Source organism: Hyperoodon ampullatus, assembly GCF_949752795.1.
Source record: "Hyperoodon ampullatus genome assembly, chromosome: 13".
Taxonomy (NCBI): domain Eukaryota; kingdom Metazoa; phylum Chordata; class Mammalia; order Artiodactyla; family Ziphiidae; genus Hyperoodon; species Hyperoodon ampullatus.
In genome coordinates this window covers 12,728,896-12,752,690 of record NC_136926.1, presented here as the reverse complement: position 1 = coordinate 12,752,690, position 23,795 = coordinate 12,728,896, and the positions used below count along the sequence as shown (strand labels likewise).

Here is a 23,795-nt window from a genome sequence, read left to right as displayed (position 1 = left end):
GGGCTTCCCTGGTGGCGCAGTGGTTGAGAGTCCGCCTGCCGATGCAGGGGACACAGGTTCGTGCCCCGGTCCGGGAAGATCCCACATGCCGCAGAGCAGCTGGGCCCGTGAGCCATGGCCGCTGAGCCTGCGTGTCCGGAGCCTGTGCTCCGCAAGGGGAGAGGCCACAACAGTGAGTAGGCCCGCGTACCATAAAAAAAAAAAAAAAAAAAAAGATATACTGTGAAGGTAGAATTGTCAGGACTTGCTGATGTGAGAGGAAGGGGAGAGGAACAACCAGCTTCTTGGCTGCAGCGTCAGGGTAGCGGCGTCATTTGCTGAGATAGGAAACACTTGGTCGGGGTTGCAGAGAAACAAGTTGGGAGGGAGGATTTGGAATTGAAGAAACGATGTTAGCGTTCCTGTCTTAACGGAGTCACGGTCAAAGTCATGCTAACAAGAATCTGTTCCTGTGAACCCAGACCAGGACGGCTCCAGGAAAAACCCAAGCTTGCCTTGGTGTGTTGCTTCCTAAGTAGGCAGGCAAGGAAATCAGCTCTTGGAGTCTCAGAGTCTAAGCTGGAGTGAGAGCCCCAAAACCATGGCCGCCTCCATGAACAGAGCGTCTCTGATGAGCCTCAGGTGGAGCTGAATTTTCAAGACAAATGAAAGGGACCCAGGGATAGAACCCTGGGGAGAATAACACCTACAGAGGGAGGGGTTTTGGAACCAGGCTGGGGAGATGAAAGGGGTGAGGGCTTCAATAAAAACAAGAGGAGACTGAGGAGAGAGAAACAGATATGGGGACTGGTGTCCATATGGGACAACCTCCTTTTAAGTGATTAAGTCTGTAACTGGCAGCTGACACTGAATTCCGTCTGTTCAGCATTTTAAAAAATGGAATTATTGATGGGAGAATTCTCAAGAACAAGCAAATTGTTTCTTGCTATAGATAGTTCTTCCTTAAGACCACAGTTGTTCCCCAAGGAATTTTATATTTTGCTATTTATGAAGGCATAAAACAGCAACAAAGGGCAATAATGCCTATAGCAATGAATACACCAGGGTCATGTTGATATGCGAAATGGCTGCTTGTAAAATTCTGATGTTTTTGTTAATGTTTCTAAACACTATACTTTGAAGTCACAATTATTTCTTTCTATTAGTTTCATGTTCGTCTCCTGGTGTTCTTCACTCATTAGTGGCCCCAAATGAGGTGTCATTCCTCAATCCTGCTCACAAGAGCTAAAGAGGTATCTTAATGGTAAGTGGAAGGGAGCTTTGTCCTAATTGATGGATTGCTCAAGAATGAACTACCGTTGGGGTTTGGAGGCTACTGAATGCAATTTACACTTTTAATAAAAATCTTTATTCTTTAAAAATCAAAATTTGTTGCTAGTCATTAAAAATCAAGATACTGGGTTTTGGAAGATTAAGATCCAACGGTGGCTGGAGCAGAGTTTTGGTTTCCCCTCTAGATAGGCGTCCACACTCCCTTTGCCGCTGTCCACACCTGCTCTAGTTGCCTCATTTTGATTTCATGGAGTCACCTGAAGGCATTTGACTCTGTGGTCACTGAAGGCCTTCTGTGGTAGGCTGAACAATGGCCCCCAAAGATAGCCAGGTCCTAATCTCTGGCACCTTGGAATGCTACCTTAGATGGCAAAAAGGTTTTTGCTGATGTGACTAAATTAAGGATCTTGAGGGACCTCCCTGGCGGGCCAGTGGGTAAGACTCTTCGCTTCCACTGCAGGGGGCACCGGTTCCATCCCTGGTTGGGAAACTAAGATCCTGCATGCTGCGCAGTGGCCAAAAAACAGAGTAAATTAAGGATCTTGAGATGGGGAGAGGAGCCTGGATTCCCCAGGTGGGCCTTATGTAATCACAGGAATCCTTACAAGAGGGAGGCAGAGGGAGACCTGAACGCAGAGACGGAAGGTAGTGTGATGGCGGAAGGAAGACGCTACCCTGCTGGCTTTGAAGATGGAGCCACGAGCGAAGGAACGCAAGGAGTGCACGTTCTAGAAGCTGGAAAAGGTAAGAAAACAGATTCTCCTCTCAAGCCTCTGAGGAAGCAGGGCCCTGCCAGCACCTTAATTTCAGCCCGGTGCAATGGATCTTGGACGTCTGGCTTCTAGAACTGTAAAAGAATAATTGCGTGTTTTTTTTTTTTTTTTGCGGTACACGGGCCTCTCACTGTTGTGGCCTCTCCTGCTGCGGAGCACAGGCTCCGGACGTGCAGGCTCAGCGGCCATGGCTCACGGGCCCAGCCGCTCCGCGGCATGTGGGATCTTCCCAGACCGGGGCACGAACCCGTGTCCCCTGCATCAGCAGGCGGAGTCTCAACCACTACGCCACCAGGGAAGCCCGCGTGTTGTTTTTAAGTCACTTTGTTTGTGTGTTATTAATTTGTTACAGCAGCCATGGAAACTGATAAACCCTCTCGTACATGAGAGCAAGTTAATGATCTTTGCTCCTGGCCCCCACTGTAACTACTTTTTTGAGACCTCCCTGACTCTGCAGTGAAGAAGTTCTTGAACCCTTGTAGTCCAGCATATGAGTGGTCTGAGGAGGAGGAGTGAGGCAGGAGGTACTTGGGGAAGGGTGTTGGCCATTTTCAGCCATCTTTCTGGGGCTCCAGCAGAGCTGGGGTTTGGAGGGGAGCGTACAACATCTCGACCATGGGCAGAGGAGGTGTGCAGGCACGGGAAGCACTAAGACTGACTTCCCAGAGCCTCCTTCCTGTGACAGTCTTGCACATGTTTTAGTCTGGTCCAGTATCCCTTCCCTCTTTGGCTGTTTTGGGGAACTCTGCTGCCTCACTTCATACGGTCCTGGAAATCCACCCCACTGTAGTCCCCGCTCCTTAGTCAGGGCCTGGAATGTGACCCAAACCAGCCCATTCCAGTGATCCTCTGGGATGGTGGTTCTCAAGCTGGATTGTGCATCAGAGTCACCTGGAGGGACTGTTAAAGCACAGGTTGCTAGGGTTGCATCAGAGTATCCTATTCAGTAGTCTGGCCTGACGGTTTGCATTCCTAAGGAGTCCCCAGGTGATGCTGGTCCAAGGGCCACACTCTGAGAGCTCCGGCTCTGGGACTTTGAATCCCAGAATGTGGAAGACAGGTGGTGAGTGTAACCAAAATGGATGGTTCAGGATTTCCTACAATGACATCTCTGAATCTGACCTGGTTCTGGGCATTCCAAGGGGCTAGTCATTCCTCTTTTCCTTTATTTCTCCGAGTTCGATTACTTTACGCTTGAGGTATCGAGATTTGATATCTGTTGCTTGCAACCAAAGATATCTAATGGATTGGACTTGCAAGGAACACTCTTGATAGGGGAAAAGGTGGGGCTCATGGAACACTAGACATACAGAGGATAGGTTAGACATAATCTCTAACTGCCAAGACCGTATTAATGTGGATCATAACGATCATTCACAGAATGCCTGCTATGTGCCTTATGGATGCTAGCATATGGTACATCTTATGGCATCTTACCAGCCTTACTCTGAAGGGAAGATATCTTTACCTTTATTTTTAAAATAAATTTATTTATTTTACTTATTTACTTTTGGCTGCGTTGGGTCTTCGTTGCTGAACGTGGGCTCTCTCCAGTTGCGGCGAGCGGGGGCTACTCTTCCGTTGCAGAGCACAGGTTCCGGACGCACAGGCTCAGCGGCCATGGCTCACGGGCCCAGCCGCTCCGCGGCACATGGGATCCTCCCCAACTGGGGCACAAACCCACGTCCCCTGCATCAGCAGGCGGACTCTCAACCACTGCGTCACCAGGGAAGCCCTTTACCTTTATTTTTCATTTGAGGATATGGAGGCCCAGGAATTTACTATTTTATTGGGAAGATATAAAATCAACATAATATTCTTAGTGAATGGTAGGCAATACTGAGAAAAGGACAGTATTTCCCTTCCTCTTAGCATTTTTCTCCCCTCTTTCTTCATTTTCCCTGGGTGACTAATTGCCCCATTAGCCTGCCCCCTCTGCCCCTTAAAATTCTTTTAAAGGGGCAAGAGGAAACTGACTTTTTGACCATCAAAATTAGGCATTTAAAACTTTTTCTAGTTTTCTTTTCAAGTATTAGATGCTCCATAAGTCCTAGAGATATAAAAAGAGCCTTATTTGCCTTCTGACCCACAAGCAGATAAATAAAAACAAGTTTGATCTTTGGAATTCATATGGAAAGCATCTAGAATGAAGTGGGATGTTAGCGAGTGTTTGGGGGGAAAATAGCTGCTCATTTTATCTTTATAACTAAAAATACTTATGGGGCACTTCTAATGCCCTACACTACATCCTCTTGATTTGCCGTTTACTTCAGCCTTGGCTATAGCAACTGACTTGTGCCTGACAGTCCCTCCTGTTAATTGTATAGAGTATCTCTTGCTTTTTGCCCCAGCGTCTCTTCACTGCCTTGGTGTGGGACATCCATGGGAATCTGTTTACTTATATTCAACCTGGAAGTGAAAGATTATGAAAAACCCATGGTTTAACCTTTCTCTAACGGAGGATGAGCCAGTGGCTAAATGTTCCCTCCCAGCTCTTACTTCTTGGGAGGACAATCTTCAAGCCTCCTTAGAAGGTCCCAGTGAGATTGAGTGTACGTTGCCCAGAACAGGACCAACCCAAGAATGCTCTTCGGATTAGCTGTCCCTCCTTCCCTGTTTTAGTCTTCTCGGTCCCCCACGTTTCTTCTCTGGAATCACTCCTACAAATAACTAGCTGCTTGCAAGCCTAGGTCTCAGGCTCTGCTTTCTGGAGGAACTCAGGCTGGGACAACATTTATTGTAGCAAATTATAATATACAGATAAAGAAAAAGAACACTAAAACACCCATAATTCTGTTCTCTCTAGAGATCTCTTTTGGTAAGATTTGGGTGTATATTCTTCTTAATGCATACACTCTCTTTAAGAGACACCACTGGGATCATGCCCTACATACAGTTATGTATCCCGACTTTGCTATATTGTGAATAATTTTCACGTAGTTAAGTTTTCTTCTCCAGTGTAATTTAATAGTGGCACAGTTTTTCAATAGCTGCACAGTTTTTCATTTACTCATTCATTATATGTAGTACTATGTGCCAGACACTGTTTTGAGCACTGAAGACATAGCAAAGAACAAATAGATGAGGTCTCTGCTCTCACGAAGCTGACAAGCCAGTTAGGATCTTTCTTACATTCTAATGGAGAATAACTTAATTAACCAATGCCCTATTGTCAACTACTTAGATTGCTTCTGATATTTAGCACTATAAACAATGCTTCAGTGAACCTCCCTGAAGGTATTCTTTGAACTCCTCAATCTTCTTCTCTTGGATAAGTTCCTAGAAGTGGAATTGCTGGAAGAAAGAGGATGTGAGTAAATGAAGGTGCTGGGATTCCCACCTAGATCCAACTCTGGCACCCAGGCTGTCAACAACCATGCTGGTGATATCACTGAATTTGAAAATAGACACACACACACACACACACACACACACACACACGCATGGTAACCAGAGGTGCCACCAAATGGTTCCTAGCTGGTCTAGATGTGTGGGCTCTATGATTCTGATAATTAATAGGTCAGGTATGGACTAAGAAAGAGGATTAGAATCCTGGGTCTGCAAATTACCAGCTGTGTGATCTGTGGCTATTTATCTGTAAAGTGGAGACAGTAGTTCTCACTTTAAGTGTTGTTATTAAGTAAATATTTATTGAGCTCCTATTAATCACTGGCCTCCAAGCTAAGAACTGACAGTCCAGTAGGGAAGGGAGATGTTAGTAAGACATCACACAGATATAAAATTACAAATTGTGTTCTGTGCTATTAAGTATGGGATGCTGTTGAGAATGAATAGCAGGGAGACGTGATTTGCGGGGGCGAGGTTTGGGAGTTTGGGAGAACTGAGATATGAAAGATGTGTGAGAGTTAACCAGGTCAAGGTGGGGATAAAAGTCCCTGAGGAGCGAACAACAGATACAAAGCCCTTAGAAGGTGGTATGCTGTTGTATGCCTCTTACTTTCCAATCTCATAGCCCTCTCACTTGCAGTTCCTTCTGGAAAGATCTCTTATGAGATCTGATCTTCCCATGGCTGGTTTCTCTCCTCATTTAGCTTTTAGCTCACACGGCGTATCAGACAGTCCATTCTCTGACCATCCTTCTAAAAGTAATCCTCCCATCCCTGTCCCTCGCCTTGTTTTATTACCTTACCTTGTTTTAGCTTCTTCATAACGCTTCCCACGGATTCAAACGTTCATATTCGTTTGTTGAACGCCTCCTCCTTCCCACCCCCTCACTTGAATGCAAACCCCTAGAGGGAAGAGATTATTTTTGTTGCTGCAGGTTCAAATACTGAATTCTCAGCACCTGACATAGTAGTTGCTCAATGCATGTTTGAATGAAAAAACAGGGCTTGGCTCACAGTCTGCGCTTGGCAAAAGCCACAAGCGGAAAGTTGAGAAGCTGGGGCGGGGGCAGGGCACAGACCCCGGCCTGGGTTGCCGCAAGCCACAGCGCCAGGGACAGCCGGAGGGGAGCACTGGGGGCGGGGCCGGGCACGCCACCCGGAACCCGAGCGCGGCAGCGGCGGCGGTTTCCGGCGGCGGCGGACACTTCCCGCGGAGGGACCGTCCCGTGGCACCTGGTGGGCCGGAGAGGACGCGGCGGGCCGGGAGCGGCGGCGATGGCCGACCACAGTTTGGACGAGTTCCGCCGGCGCTGGGAGGAGGAGCTGGCGCAGACCCAGGCGCTGAGGAAGCGGCGGCGGCCCGAGGTTGCCGAGCGGCGGCCGCGGCGGCCCGAGGTGGTCCCTGGGCGCGGCGAGCAGCAGGCCTCGGGGTACCTGGCGCTGGCCCAGGGCCTTTTGGAGGGCGCGGGGCGGCCCCCGGTGGCGCGGGCGACCCGGGCCGAGAGGCAGGAGGCGGCGAGCCGTTCCCGCTCCCCTCCGGCCCGCGAGGCTGCCGGCGGCGGGGAGCAGCTGGTGGATCAGCTCATCCGGGACCTGGTGAGTGGCCGTCGCCTCCCGCCGAGGCACGGGCTGGCCGTCGCCCCGGTACAAATGGCCTAATGAGTTGGAAAGTAACTGTGTGCCACCAGTGTGGGGGTGGGGAAATGAGTAGAGGTACACACCCCTGTGTTTGTGAGTGCATTGAGTATCTCTGGAAGGTGTGGTTCCCAGCTGGGGGCGATTTTGTGCCCCGTTTTGGCAGTGTCTGCAGACATTTTTGGATGCCACAATTGGGGCGGGGGTGTGTTCGCTGCAAGCGTCTAGTGGGTAGAGGCCAGGAATGCTCATGAACATTCTACAATGCACGGGACAGCACCCACAAAAAATTATCTGGTCTAAAATGTCAGCAAGTATGAGACCGAGAAATCCTGATCTAGAAGGGTTCCTAAACTTTTAACAAGGTTGCCTTTGTGGAGGAGAACTCACGACGTGGATAGGAAGGAATTTTAACTTTTCTCTATATAGTGTTTGTACAGTTCAAGTTTTTCTAACTGTTCATGCATTACTTCAGTTAAAGCAGAAAAAAAACTTTTGATAAGAACCTCCATGCTAATCATAGTGCTCATTTTGTGGGGCATGAATCCCTTCCAGAATCTGGAGGAAGCCAGGAACCCTCTCTCTTTAAAAAAAAAAAAAAAAAAAAAGCCCCTTTCACAAAGGTGGCACAATCAAGATCACCTGAAACACATTCATGTTTAAGAGTTGGAAAAAGGCAGCAGGTTTTAATGACTTAAATTGGGCTCAAAGGCAGCGTCTATGGCTTCTCAATAGGGAGTAATTCTGTAATTGCTAAGCTGTTTCCAGAAGAAGTGGCTTATTCAACATAATATGTAGTAATATTCAAATAACATTAGTAGCTATAAGATTTCTCAGAGTTTCTGGTTCTGTGCTCTGCCTATCTCTAAGGTTAGATATAAACTTTTTGTGTGTGTATGTGTGTGTTATAAGCGTTCTCATTTAATGTGTTAATTCTTATATATGAAAATTCATATTGGCGTCATGCGTGCTTCTGTAAGAAGCGGGTCATCATTGAAGAAGTCTGACATGTAAAAATTAAATTTGTTGGGCTTCCCTGGTGGCGCAGTGGTTGAGAGTCCGCCTGCCGATGCAGGGGACACGGGTTCGTGTCCTGCTCAGGGAAGATCCCACATGCCGTGGAGCGGCTGGGCCCGTGAGCCATGGCCGCTGGGCCTGCGCGTCCGGAGCCTGTGCTCTGCAACGGGAGAGGCCACAACAGTGAGAGGCCCGCGTACCGAGAAAAAAAAAAAAATTAAATTTGTCAGTGGCTTGGGAAGGTGACTTAGCACCTGGTTAAGTTGTTCAGGCCAGTCCAGATCTGCACAGTAGTTATCCCCACAAAAGTAAACTTGTAGGCTGAGGCAAGACCAGCTTTGGGGGTAAAGAGAAACAGGAATGTGGATTATTAGGACAAAGGCACATTTGGGGCCTCACAAATCCTCCCCACTGAATATGGCATTGTATTCAGGAGTCAGAACAATCCTGGGAGGTAGGTATTGTCAGTCTCATTTTACAAACGAGGAAATGCAGGTTTTCTGTAATTTGCCCAGGGTTACCCAGCTGCAAGTTCTTGGGATTGAATTTGGATTCAGATCTGTTGGACTTCAAATTTCACCAGGTAGGAGTTCCCAAAACTTGGCTTGCTGTAACAATCACATTAAGCCTTATTAAAATATAGGTTCTGGCCCTTCCCAGCCCTGCTGCATCAGTTTCCAGAGGAGGGGCCCAGAAACCTGGTGATTGGGATGATTAGGTGAGTTTGAGACATTGATCTCAGCTGTACAGCTTATTTTGGTTTGAGTTCTTGATTCCCTAGTCTTTCTAGTCCTAACATTCCTGAGGCACAGGCATTGATACCAAAAATAGTGGAGCCCTAACTGAAGTATCCTGAAAATGGAAGCGGCCTGCCTGCTGGAGGATCCAAGGGACTTAAGAATCTGTTTCATTTATAGTTAGAAAAAGCCTGCCCTGGAGTATATGCCCTTGATCCCTTCTGCTCCCTTTGGAATCACCACATTAGGTTCTGCTAGGCTCTAAGCTATCGTGAGGAGCATCCAACTTTGGGGCACCGCTAGTGGTTTTGTTTTTTTGTTTGTTTTTTGTACTTAGCAATCATCAGTAACACTGCTATAAATAAAAAATAAAGTAATAATAATTCATTGCGGGCTTACTTGTTTGTCTCCTGGGTATTGTCTTGTCAGGGTTTAGAGACATTGTCTTCTTCAGTTCTCCCAATGGCCCTCTCCAGTGGACAGCATTAGTCCCATATGACAGATGAGGTTTAGGAAAGTAATTGTTTTAAGGGACCCACCCAGTATCTTCAGTCTGAGAAATGATGGCAGCCTTTATAGAAAAGGTATTTCAGGGGTTGTAAGTCCCAAAGCCCACAGAGGGCAGGGAGGAAATGCAAATGAGTGAAGTAGGCTACATGTTACTCATTTGATCCTTCTTTTCCTAGTTCATCAGGTGTTGTGTCTTCAGATTCCAGCCATACTTTTGTAATAATTTGTTTCATAACGGCTACCGTTCTTTTTGTCACATTAAGTAGTAAACATAACGGTGTAGATATTGTCTTCACAATACCCCTAAAGAAAAATACTTAACCGTTTTTTCTTGAAGCACAGCCCTCCTCTTGGTCTTGTTTCCCCCCTTTTTAAAAATTAAAAAAAAAAGGCAACCTCTCTATTGAAGTGTACCAACCATAAATGTACATCTTGATGTATTTCCAAGAGTGTACACATCAATGTAAACAGCACCCAGGTTACAGAACAACATTACCAGCTTTTCAGAACCCTTATGTGTGCCATTCCACCCAAGGGTAACCACTCACCTGACTTCTAACGTCTTATTTATTTATTTATTTTTTAAAAATTGGGCGTCTCAATTATCCTTTATTTGTAGTTTACCTTGAATTACTCTGGTAACCTATTGAAGTTCTTTTTTTTTTTTTTTCCTCCAATTCACGCTGTCTTGGCGCACGTACGTGTCACCGGCTCTTTTTTTTTTAAATTTTATTTATTTATTTATGGCTGTGTTGGGTCTTCGTTTCTGTGCGAGGGCTTTCTCTAGTTGTGGCAAGTGGGGGCCACTCCTCATCGCGGTGCGCGGGCCTCTCACTATCGCGGCCTCTCTTGTTGCGGAGCACAGGCTCCAGACGCGCAGGCTCAGTAATTGTGGCTCACGGGGCCAGCTGCTCCGGGGCATGTGGGATCTTCCCAGACCAGGGCTCGAACCCGTGTATCCTGCGTTGGCAGGCGGACTCTCAACCACTGCGCCACCAGGGAAGCCTCTAACGTCTTATTTTAATTTTATCTGATTTTGAACTATATAAGTAGAATCATACAACACATACTTTTGGGTTCTTGTGCACAGCAGTATGTGTGAGATTTATCCCTATAAATATGCCACATCTTACTAATTCTGTTGATGGGCATTATTGATAACTAGTTTGTTAATAGCCAGTTTGGGGCTGTCAGGAATAGTGCTGCTGTGAACATTTTGTACATCTTTTGGAACATATGTACACACTCTTCTTGGGTATTTGCTTAGGAGTGGAATTGCCGGGTTACAGGATATGTGTATGTTCAGCCTTAGTAGATAATGACCATTTTCCAAAGTGGTTGTGCTGTTTTTTTCACTTTTCATAGTAACTGGAGTATGTGGAATATAGTGTTTCACTTTCTTCTTTGCCGTAAATATACCACCACCCAACTGAGACGACATATGGCGACTGAACGTGACCCTAGCATGGATGAGATGATAGTGACGAATTGGAAAATGTTAAGCTGTGGCTGGGCTGGAAGCGAGAACCTCTGCCCAGGTCAGCTCCTTGTTGCCGTGTAAGAATGTGGTCCTGGTGTTGCAGAGTCTTTAGGGTTTTTTCCCCCCAAATTGCGATTATGTATTTTTATGTGGGCTCTATCAGTTTTTGCTACGAAAAACCCCCAAAACTTTGGCTTAAGACAACCAAGATTTATTTAGCTCACCATCTTGCAGAGTGACAGTTGAGCTGGGCATGAGTGGGCTCATGTACCTGTCTGAGGTTAACTCCTGTCGGCAAGGCAGCTCCACTTCTGGTTGTGTGTGTGTGTGTGTGTCTGGATTACGTGTCTCATCTTCCAGCACGTTAGCCCTGGGTGGACCTTACCAGAGTTATGAGAGCAGCAAAAACGCAAGTCCCAACCCCCAAGTGCTTTTGAAGTCTCTGCCTAGGTCATGTTTGTTATTGTCTCATTGACCAACGCAATTCATATGGCCTCACCCAGAGTCAGATACCCAAATGCTTGAACACAGAGAGGCATGAACAAATTAGGGGACTAGTTAATATAACTATCTACCACAGAAACTCTTCCCACTTTTAGTTTTTGTTAACATATGTACACGATAGAAAACGACACCTCTCCTTCGGCTAGATTTGCCTTGGGCCATGAGTTTGTGATCTTTGCCTTATGTCTTCCCAAGGATCCTTTGATCTGTGGGTGACTCCTGAAAAGGAAAATTTAGTTCCATTTTGGACTCCCCAGAAACTCTGACAGGCTCATCCAGTTGACATGAAAGGGAAATAAAAAGCCGGTACCACCTGCTAACACCCCCTATCCCCTTTTTCCCCCACCTTTGGAGCACTCTGTTGTACCAGCACATCCTGTTGTGTTTTTGGTGCAGTCTCCTTCACTTCAGTCTTCAGTATCATCACTAGAGCAAGAACAACTAGTACGTTAGCACTCAGCAGTGAAATTGCCTCTTGATGGGAGCGTGAACAGCATCGCCTTACAGTGTCACATGGCCGGTACAGGCAAGACCTTTGATGGACAAGCCCAGCTGAAACGAAAACTTAGAAATGACTCCCACTGAGCCTCGTCTTCTCTTGTGAAGCTTTTAGTAATAGTGCTTAGAAACCATCTGTTTCAGATGGTGAGTTAGGGACACCTAAATTGTCTTTTTGGTATATGGTTGAGTTAGTGAAAGAAATGATACAGCCCTGCATAGAATTTTAGAGGCAGTAGGCACTTTGTCTTTTTTGTCTTTTTTCCCTTTCTCAGTAAATTCAGGCTTCTCACAGATAGTGGAGTATAATTGCAAGTATGCTGCTGCTTTCTTCACTGTGGTGGTTATGAAATCCAGTTGCTCGTTCCCATCTCTATTTAGGTGATGTGTCAGGACTCTGGGCTGCAAGCAGTCAGCACCCAACTCATACTGGCTTAAAAAAAACCAAACTGGAATCTGTTGATTCATGTAACTGAAAATTCCAGCTGTGGTCCTTGTTCTGGGTGGTTTTATGATGTAACTAGAAGTCTCTCCATCTTTCTTTTTTTTGTCCTCCCCCCACCCCAGTTTTACTGAGATGTAATTGACATAGAACACTGACAGGTACAGCTCGGTGACTTGACATATGTATATGTTACAAAATGATTACCACAGTAAGTTTAGTTAACATCAGTTACCTCAATAGTTACAAATTTTTTTTTCTCTGTAGAAATCTCTCCATCTCTCAGTCCTGCTTTCCTTTTGTTGGCTTTATTCATAGAATTGGCTTTATCCCAATTTGGGATAAAATGGCTGCCAGCAACTCCAGTCTTATATTCTGTCAGCTTAGCAACCCAGGGGAAAGAGAGCATCTGTTTTATGCAGCAGAAGTTATGAACTTAAATTCCCATTGATCCAGACTGGGTCATGGAGCCATCCTCAAACCAGTCACTGACACAAATTGGCCAGGCTCATATCCACTGCCCACTCCTGAAGATAAGCGTGGGGTCAGCCCCACCTAAGCCATGTTGACCAAGAGTGGGGTGGTTTCCTAAAAGAAAAGAGGGGATGGATGTTGGGCAGAAACAACAGATGACCACTTTAAGTGGGTAACTGTTTGAAGCGGCGCTAACTGTAGCAACGTAGGTGATTTCTGTTCATCCAACATATTTATGGATCAGCTGGGTGCCAGGGAATCAGTAGTAAGCAGAATGGACACAGTCTCTGACCTCAGAAGCCTAGTCTTGCTTCTTTTAACTGAAAGGGTAACATTAATGGAGCAGGATGGCTCTGGTTACAAGTCCAGGCTCGGAATTGGGCGGACCTGAGTTCAGATGCGGTCTCTGCTGCTGACTTGTCTGACCTTGGGCAGTTCACTTACCCTGCCTTATCAAATGAGGACCAGGCTAGTATGATCTTGTGTAGAGGCTGGGACATTCTTAGCACCAAGCTGGCTTACAATAAGTAGACAGTAAATTAAAACTGGTGCTATTATTATCATTAGTATTGCAGAAAAGTTCATTATACTATCTCACTTCCTCTTTGCTAAAGCTTATCCCTGGTGAGCCTCTTGCTTCAAGCCGCCCCCTGGAATCCCTGGAGGGCAGTGTCTCTTGTCTTCCTCTTGTAACCCCACCTATGGTACTCAGTGCAGTGGGGGCCCCGTCGGCATGTGTGGAATTGAAATAACACGGGCAGAGCTGCTGCTTCCAACAGCAGCCTCATAAGGAGGCTCTGTGATGGTTAGAACCCCTGTGAACATTCAGAGCGTTACGATTTGGGTTTTCAGGCCTGATGAAAGTTTTAATACTGTTGGCCAATATTTATTGCTCACTTTGTCAATATTTAATTTGTCAGAGCCTACATCTATGTTGTCAACAGGTCAATTTGATGACTTGACTTTCCTCTTTTTTTATTTTTTATTTTTTAATTTTTTTTTTTTGCGGTACATGGGCCTCTCACTGTTGTGGCCTCTCCCGTTGCAGAGCACAGGCTCCGGACGCGCAGGCTCAGCGGCCATGGCTCACGGTCCCAGCCACTCCGCGGCATGTGGGATCATCCCAGACTGGGGCACAAACCCGTGTCCCCCGCATCGGCAGGCGGACTCTCAACCACTGCGCCACCAGGGAAGCCCTCCTCTTTTTTTTAAAGTTAGAAACAAGTAAGGAAACTGACTAATACAAAATGAGAAGGCAACCGAGTCAAATGTGAACTCATGCATTGGCTTACCTGGAGTGACTTTCCTTCCGCTTTCTGTCCTTTGCCTTCCTTTTAAGGCTTAACTTGATTCTTGTTCCTATGTTAACTCTCCCCTGATCCCTCCAGCCCAAGGTTCTCTGCCTTTTCCTTTACTCCAACTAAAATGTTCTCTTGTCAGTGCCATGTATTTTTTTCCTGTTACGAGTGAGCACATGTCTACTTGGGCACGTTTTATAATGGTCTCTTGTACACTAGAACAACTTGTAACTTAGGACGTCTGCTTGTTGAAAGGTTCTGCTGCTTGAAGCAGCCTGGGCTCCATTCATTCACTCCTCAAGTACTCATTAGGTGGCTTCTTGGTACCAGGTACTCTTCTAGGCACTGAGGCTACAGCAGTGAACAAGTCAGAAAAAATTCATGCTCTTAGAAAGCCCACATCCTGGGCAAGAGGGAGATGGACAATGAACAAATAATTGTCAGGTAATAGATGCCCTGGAGAAGAATAAAGCAGGTGGAAGGGGTAGTGTGTGTATGTGTTGGGGGTAGTGCTGTCCAAGAGGGCCTTCCTGGGAAGGTCATGCTTATGGAAGGGGTGAGGGAGCAAGTGTGCAGAGATTCGGGGGAGGGCATTCTAGGCAGGGAACCGCAAGTGCAGAGGTTCTGTGGTGGCCATGGCCAGCTGGCCTCGTGGGCCCGTGTGACCTGTGCAGTCACATAGGGCCTCAGGCTTAGAAGCACCCTGTGCTTGGTTTAATGCTCTGTTGTTGCCATCTTGACATTCTTAATATTAAACAAGGGGCCCTGCATTTCCAGTTTCCACTGGGCTCTACAAATGATGTAGCCAATTCTGATGGTACGAATGTGCTTGGAGTATTTGGGACCCTTGACGTGAAGCTCTTTCCGCAAACAACCCGTACCCGCACAGGCCCCCCTGGGACCGGAAGCTTTTGATAAGGGAGCTCCCCCTCCCCCTCCCCTCTTGACTTCTTTCTGGAGAGAAAAACTGTATCCCAGTTTAGACTAAAAGGGGGCTTAGAAAGCAGAGGTCGTGCGTCCTCTGCCTCCCTAGCTTTCTCCACTGCCCAGCCTCCTGGGGTCGCCCCAGCCCACGCTGCCCGATTGTTTAGATGGCTCTCTTGTGTCCACCCCTTGCCAGAGTGCCCAGGGGAATCATACCAGTAGGTGGTGGATGATAATGGCTCTTGAAGTTGGGAAGCCCGTTAAAAAGAATCAAATCCCATGGACGTTTAATGTGCATCTACTGTATGCAGTGCAATGTGCCTGTTAGATACTGTAGTGTTAAAGTTCAGCTATATCATCCACGTATGCTGTCAACAAAAATTTATTGAATACCTTTTGCTCTTTCTCATAGCGAGGCAAGGGATTAGGTTAAATGTTAAACAATAAGTTGGCCTTTTGTGGACTGCTTGGGAGCTTAACCACTCTTTACAGCATTGTTGCTTCGGAGAAATGATTTCCAGGTTCTAAATAGCTGGCTTCCTGATGAACTTGGGAATACCTTGGGGGGGCTATCTCTATTGCCTTTTGTAGACTCCAGTTTTTATTCCATTTTATGGGACAGTGATTTAGCTCTATAAAAGATTTTAGCTCTTTGAGTGTTGATATCATTTCTTATACATTTGCTAACAGTACCTCCCTCCCCCCAGCACCTGGCATGGACCTGAATTCAGATAATGTTTTGAACATAAAACACCTTATCTTAAAAATGTATTGTTTTTCTTTGTGAAACTATCACATGGTTATTGTAAAAAATATTGAGGAAATTCAGAAGAATAGAAAGATGAAAACAAAAATCTCTTGTAATGTCATTGCTCAGTGGATACAGCTGTTAACATTTTGGTGGACTTTCGTCATTGTTTTTCTTTTGTATAAATAAGAACATGTTTTGAGACACATTTGGGAATGTAAATGAATGGCTGTTTATCTTGACAGTGTTTCAGACCTTTTTTTCCCCTAATCAACTAATTTTATTTTTCTTAAAGAAAATGCGGGTGAAACTGGAACTCATCTATTCCTTCTGATTGAGATTGTGTGCGTCTATTCCTTAGCAGTATGTAGAAAGTTGAGATAAATTCATGTAGAAAACAGTCTCCTTTCAGTGACAGATTTAGCAGAAACGCTATATATCTATTGTTTGAACTCAGGTGCTTTTCTTAGTTTCTTAACACACCATCTAGAGAGATCTCTCCTGTTGTTTGCCCTGGAGATTACCCTGGGAACAAACCTTAAGTCAGTTTCTTCACTTTTTACTGATTTGGCTCTTAGTAATTATCCCTTCTTCTACTAAACAAGAGAAGACAGATTAAATGTCTAACAGTAAGGCACAAAACCAGTCCATTTACAGACTTAGTCTTACATTAGCACATAAGAGTACAAATCAGCCTCCCTGGGGATGGATCTATTTGCAATTTCTCTTAGCGTTTTTGGAGTAAGTCCAGTAGACTTTGGGAAAATCTAGTATTCACTGACTTTGAATTAACAAAGTAACATGACCCCTTTGTGGTGGCTTTTTTTTTTTTGGCTTGATTGGGAAAGGATTGATTCTTACGTCTTTTGGTAAGTTAGGGTTGTGGTTCTCAACTTTTGGTTTGTATGAGGATTCCTGAGGAAGAGTTGCTTGAGCCCCATCTCTGGGAATTTGGGACATTAGGTCTGAGTGAGACCCTGGGTTTTTGGTTTAAAAACACACACACACACACACACACCCCTCCACAGATGATTTTGATGTATAATATAGGACAAGAGTCACCAATACTGGAGAGAGAATCAATATCTCAACCATTAAAAAAAAAATTAAAACCCAAGTTGTATGTTGTCTAAAGGGTATCCTTCTTTAAATTTGAAGGAATGTTAATACTTTAAATTTACTGGTCTTCTGTAGCATAAATTTGTCCATTCTAAATTATTCTCTAAACATTGTAGTCATACATTTTTATAGTACGACCACATTTCCTATATTTCAAGTGTCTCTTTTCTTCTTGGAATATCTTAGTTTCTGAACTGCCAACTTGTCCATTTCCATATTTAAGTTAGTATAGATATAGTTGGTTAATGTGGCCCATAACTTTTAGGGTGGCTGTATGCTTCAAAATAGCCTAGATGGAAGTCTGATAGAACCTTTTATTTTTTTTATTTTTAATTATTTTCTATTTAGAGACTGCAGTTAAATTCTTTTTTTTAACATCTTTATTGGAGTATAATTGCTAAAAATAGGGAACACTTCACAAATTTGCGTGTCATCCTTGTGCAGGGGCCATGCTAATCTTCTCTGTATTGTTCCAATTTTAGTATATGTGCTGCTGAAGCGAGCACTGATAGCACCTTTTAGATGGCAGGGTATTTCTCTGCACACTAGTAGCAAGTAGTAGTTTTTTTTTTTTTTTACTTTGTGAACCAGGGTAGTACCAAATGAGAGTGCTTAGGACCTTCTGCTACTATTAAGGTATATGTGGTTACTGGGCTGCAGCCTCTGTCCAGGATGTGGCTCCACATCCTTGTCAGATTATGCTGTACCTATAAAAGAACTGGATTTTTAACCACAGGATCAAGCATGCTCGTAACTCTCAATCTTTTGTAAGGTGTTCCCCAAGTGATATGTTACTGATAATAAGAGAGAGAAGTTTATGAGTGATTTACTTAACCCTGAAGCTGATCTAGTTTTTTGTTTTTGGTATAATAACATCACTCTAACTTACCTGCATTCCACTGTTGCCTCCTTAGTAGAAAGGGAAGTAGGTTACCTAGACTAATGTCTCTGGAGTTGTGCATAAGAGCCCTTGTGAATGTGCTGAACACAGGACTGTTTGGGAATAAAGATTAGATTTTCCGTGAAACAGACTCTGAGATAGAGATTTGCATGCAGGTGGTTTCATGGGTTGGCCTTTCTGAGGGGTCCCACATAGAGGTCTTTATACTCAGCTGAGTAGTCATTGGATGCACACTGCCCTCGAGGAGGGAGTGTAACCTGGAATGAGGCAGCTTTTTGGCCAAGGGCAGTGCCTGGGAAGGGACACAGCTATGAGCCAGTGGCAGGCAGCATTCTGGGCATCTTGGGGGAAAGTGTCATGGATCCAGAGGGGGAATCTGAGTGACCCACCACAGCGTCCACTACAAGAGCCAATGATAGAATGTCTTGCCAGAAGGATTCTAAGGGTGCAACATGAAACTTCAGCATTTGGTCTCCTGACCTTGTGGGTCTACATATTTCTTAAGATATGGAGATGTGGACCTTCCTTTAGTATGTTGGTTTCTTTTTTTTTTTTTTTTTTCCCTGCCATTCCCAGCCAGTGGTAGCAACAGGGAAGGTCATTTACATAAGAGTCTGGGACTTGATCTCTTTGGGATTGACCATCATTTTGGAGTTTAGATGCAATTCTAAGAGCACAGTGATTTTTTTTCCCACTCTTCACACCTTTTATTTTATTATTATTTTAAATATTTATTGGAGTATAATTGCTTTACATTGTTGTGTTAGTTGCTGCTGTATAACAGAGTGAATCAGCTATATGTATGCATATATCCTCGTATCCCCTCCCTTTTGTGTCTCCCACCCTCCCTATCCCACCCCTCTAGGTGGTCACAAAGCACTGAGCTGATCTCCCTGGGCTATGCGGCTGCTTCCCACTAGCTATCTGTTTTACATTTGGTAGTGTATATATGTCCATGCCACTCTCTCACTTTGTCCTAGCTTGCCCTTCCCCCTCCCCATATCAAGTCCATTCTCTAGTAGTTCTGTGTCTTTATTCCCATCTTGCCTCTAGATTCCTCATGACCATTTTTTTTTCTTAGATTCCATATATATGTGTTAGCATATGGTATTTGTTTTTCTCTTTCTCTTACTTCACTCTGTATGACAGATTCTAGGTCCATCCACCTTACTACAAATAATTTCGTTTCTTTTTATGGCTGAGTAATATTCCATTGTATATATGTGCCACATCTTCTTTATCCATTCATCTGTCGATGGACACTTAGGTTGCTTCCATGTCCTGGCTACTGTAAATAGAGCTGCAATGAACATTGTGGTACGTGACTCTTTTTGAGTTATGGTTTTCTCAGGATGTATGCCCAGTAGTGGGATTGCTGGGTCATATAGTAGTTCTATTTGTAGTTTTTGAAGGAACCTCCATACTGTTCTCCATAGTGGCTGTATCCATTTACATTCCCACCAACAGTGTAGGAGAGTTCCCTTTTCTAAGAGCACAGTGATTTAAACAAAAAAGTTTGGCTTAGTGATGTTGGTGTTTACATAATTATCATTCAGTGCTTGGAAGCAGTTGTTGCTCTCCAGAACTTATAAATGATCAAGAACAGTAACCCCGTGTGTTAGCAGTGAGACCAGCATGGAGCCTCTGACTGTTTGCTGGCATGGGAGCCCTCATACCCCGGACTGGCTGTTCACACCCTGCTGGCTACCCCCTTTTCATCCTCTGTGCACCAGAGCAGATCCGTCTGTGGTTATTACTGTGGTATAAGCTTTTTAAATTGATGATTCTTTTTTAAAAGCCCTCTTGGAAAAGCCCTTGTTGTGCGGTTACTTTCAGTATTCATACTTCTGAATGACAGCTTCTGCTGTACCATTCCCTTTCCACTGTCATCGACCATCATGTGCTTATCTCGTGACAAGGGGAGACAACTTTCTGTGTAAACAACAAGCTGACGTGGGGTCTACGTGGAATGTGGACCTAATCAAAAGTATGTGTTGAAGGAGAAAAAGGGACCTGGAATGCCACTCAAGGAAAGAAAATAGTACTATTAACAATCAATTATTGCATGCTTAGCCTGGATACTTGTGCCAGGCCCTTTCCATGTATTATTTCATTTTATTCTCATAACTGCCCTATGAATAACATATTAGGTGTGTTAATATCTGTTTCATAGATGAGGAAGCTAAGAATCAGCTGCTTTTAGCCTGGTCTCGTGGCTAGTCGGATGGCAGAACTGGGATGATCAGTTGGAATCTGTGCTCTAACCCTCCGTGCTCTGCTGCATCCCAGAGGTCGTGGGGGCTGGCGTGAAGGAGGATGGTGGCAGAGGTTGGAGTGTGCTGAGGCAGAGGCGGTGTTTTCTAGGATGAGAGTAGAGAACTGGCCAACTGAACAGGCAAAAGGGAGAAGGCACCTGCCACCAGAATTGTGACTTTTCTGCACCAGCAAAACTAAAAACAGAGATGACTTCTCATGCTTCATCACAGTAGTGTCAAGTACAGACATTAGTTTATAGGGGGTCCCGAAGGGACCGATTGAAGAAAGCAATGCCTCTGGCAGCAGGGAGAAAATAAAAAAAAGCTAATTATGAGTTCAGTTTGCACGAGTGCAGACTTTTCTTTGCCTTTATTCTGCTTGTATGAGGACAGGGAACATTTTTCTCTTGTTTCTTTACTGAGTGGATAAGGTAGACTTCTCCACCTCACCATAGTCAAAAAATCCAAAAGAGAAAGCAGAAGGAAGGCCAGAGCTGTGAATGATAGTCTTGTACTGTGTGCAGCTTTCCTCGATTCCCTCCATAGTTACGATAAGGAGTCTCAAGTTGGATCTGGGCATAGAGAAAGTGATGCCTCTCTTTCTTGACGAGTAAAGCTGATTAGCTGTAGGAGGGGACCTAGCATGACATTAGACAAATGACTTTCCATTATTGTTTTAGGCAAGGACCCCTTTGTCTTCCAATTACACTTGCAGATTTTTTTCTGTTGTTTTCTGTACAGCCAACACTGCTGTCCTGATTTAACATTCCGTTCCTTCTTTGCCCGCCGAGAACTGTCAACTCTTCCTCTTTTTTCCTCTAGAGATTCTTCTTGGCCTTCATGCTTAGCCTTGCGCTGTTTTTGCAGTTGAATACATTACCTCCTTATGCCCTGGATTATGTTTTAGCCCTGAGACTCCTAGATGAATGGAAACATGATTCCAGAAAAATCTTCACCCTGAATTGTGGTAGGGTTTGAGTCAGTGCTCACACTCCCTTAAAAATGCTGAGATTCTTTTCATGCAGCCTTGCAATATACAACTGTTGTATTTGAGTGGTGAATTAATAATTTGCTTGCAACCAGTAAGTCACCGATGTCAGCCAAAGCTTATTAAAAATGAACTTTATTAAGCAAGTTTTGTTGGGATGCAGAGCTCTGCTTTCCCCAGCTTTACAGGAGCACGCACCAAAGTGAGCTTTGGCAGGTGGATTCGGGAACAGGCAGAGGGATACATGTGCACACTTGGCCTTTTTTCTGTTTCACCCTCGTATTTCTTTGTGCTACCAGGATCGTCATGACAGCCTTATCTCTCAAATAAAGCCTGTTACCTCATCCCTAATTGCTTATCCAAAGGCAGGCGAGCTCTAATTTCTCCACATTAATAAATGACACTGAAGAAGAACTGCTCTGTTTGCACTGGCTCACTCAGGTTAAGCAGCACAAGCCCCCGGGTGCATTAGGAAACCTTGTGCTTCTCCTGTGGCCACGGGTAGATGGACTCACCTTACCCAAGAGCAGCACTTCATCTGTTTACTTTTTGCTCACGTTCACAGCCCTGTCCCCCTCTTCCTGATGAAAACACCGCAGTGACCTAGGTCAGCATTTCTTCTCTGTGGGCACTCACCCCCCTCCAAGTTGGGGGCTAGTAGCAGTTGTCCTGGAAGGACCAGTGGCCTCCCTGATTCCAAAGCTCTTTCTTGACTGCCTACCACTCACCTTTCCTTAGAAGCTGAGAGGTTTTCCACAAACCTTTGCATTGATTCCTGTGGCACACCCCAGGTTGTGAGATGGCACCCCTGCTTTTTTTTTTTTTTTTTTTGGCAGTACGCAGGCCTCTCACCACTGTGGCCTCCCCTGTTGCGGAGCACAGGCTCCGGACGCGCAGGCTCAATGGCCATGGCTCATGGGCCCAGCCGCTCCGCGGCATGTGGGATCTTCCCGGACCGGGGCACGAACCCGCGTCCCCTGCATCGGCAGGCGGACTCTCAACCACTGCGCCACCAGGGAAGCCCTCCTTTTTTTTTTTTTTTTTTTTTTTTTTTTTTTTTTTTGTGGTATGCGGGCCTCTCACTGTTGTGGCCTCTCCCGTTGCGGAGCACAGGCTCCGGATGCGCAGGCTCAGCAGCCATGGCTCACGGGCCCAGCCGCTCCGCGGCATATGGGATCCTCCCAGACCGGGGCACGAACCCGTATCCCCTGCATCGGCAGGCGGACTCTCAACCACTGCGCCACCAGGGAGGCCCAGCCCTCCTTTTTGAAACATTACGGGAAATGGTCTTGTGGAGTTTAGAAGTGAATGTAAGGAGGGTAAGCTTGTGGGGGTCGGATAATTGAGAGTAGCTGTCAAGCTCTGAATTAGTTCTATGACGGTGCTCTGCGGAATAGTAAGAATGCTTTGCTCCTCCTGGGAATCAGCATCTTCTCTCTTGTCACCACTTAAGGCTATTGCTGGTCATTTAAAGGGCATGTAAATATGAACATTTTCATATCTCAGAATCTTAAACTTATTTCTTTTCTTTTTTCCTCCTCAGAATGAAATGGATGACGTGCCCTTCTTTGATATCCAACTGCCTTACGAGTTGGCAATCAATATATTTCAGTATCTGGACAGGAAAGAACTAGGAAGGTGTGCGCAGGTAAGCTGTCATTAATGGATGGTCAGGATTTACCTACATGTGTAATTCAAGTATGGGAAGCTCCTCCATAGCAGAAATTTACTTTACAGAATGACAGACTTTAAAGAATTAATGAGTTGGATAGCAGCTTTACTTGAAGGAAAGCAACCTTGACCTTAAACAATTATGTTCCATATCACCATGTCGTGTTTATCTTCTTGTGACCGTCTGTCCCAGAGCTGTGCTCCTCCTGCAGTCTGAGTTATGGCTGACCTGTGGCAGCGTGCTCAAGGCTGACAAGGTTGTACTTGCCTTTACTGAGATCGCCAGACCTGTTAACGTCCTCTAATGCAAAGATGCAAGGCCTTGGTTCATTCACGCCAGTCGTTAGGTTGGGAGCTGAGGGTCAGCCTGGGGACAAAACAGTGAAGTCATGTTCCACTGTATGATCCAAATTACCCTTCAAACACCAGAGTTCCACTCAGTGAGGCGCGAGGCATGTGAGAGCTGAGATCCACCGAGGGAATTGCAGATCGGCGTCACCCATCGCATGCCTACTCTGGGGCACGTGCCCATGGCGTGGAATGGTGGGAGATACAGTCTAGGCTGGACTTTATTGTGTGCATGAATCACAGGGGATCTTGATAAAATGCTAATTGGGATTCAGGAGGTCTGGGGTGTGACCCAGTGATCTGCATTTCTACCAGGTGATGCCAGTGTGGCTTTGGCCATGCTTTAAGAGGCAAGCATTTATATCAGTAAAGTTAGTCTGTTATTCTCTTCCTTTTGGTGAAGAATGTCTAATTTCTCATAAGTTAAATGTGTATGTGATTGCTGACCATTTGGCTTTTCATGGACAACTGTGTTCCCAGAAGGCACTGGAGTATCCATTGCCAAAGAAGTAATTTGTTTAGTGGTTACTGTTTCCCATCCCTGGATCCTATAATGCATTTGATACAAGTTTCTGTACCTTCAGGAGAAAGAGTTCAGTGAAATTCAGTGGTAGGAGAACTATACAATAAAAATCTGAAACACCACCATGAATATGAAGGTAAAAATATTAAGGCAGTTTGAGGGTGGTGAAAACTGTAGACAGACTCTAGAGCTGTCAAACTCCATGGCAGTTCAGTGAAATGACACAAAATACAGGACAATTTAGAGAGTTTCTGGTTTTACTCTATTCCCCTATTATGGTTTTACCCTATTATGAAGCATTTTGCTTAATCAAAATTATTTTTCTACTTAA

The 23,795-nt window shown here is 45.1% G+C and overlaps 1 protein-coding gene across 1 annotated transcript in view; it reads left to right on the top strand.

The window, feature by feature from the left end:
* Positions 1-6,667: 6,667 nt before the first annotated feature.
* FBXW8 (F-box and WD repeat domain containing 8) overlaps positions 6,668-23,795 on the top strand; it is a gene marked incomplete at both ends in the record, with an annotated part of 120,098 nt that continues 102,970 nt past the window's right edge. The window contains 2 exons of the mRNA XM_079717310.1: positions 6,668-6,988; positions 22,466-22,570. Coding sequence (XP_079573436.1) covers positions 6,668-6,988; positions 22,466-22,570 — 426 coding nt within the window. The remainder of the gene's footprint in view (positions 6,989-22,465; positions 22,571-23,795) is intronic.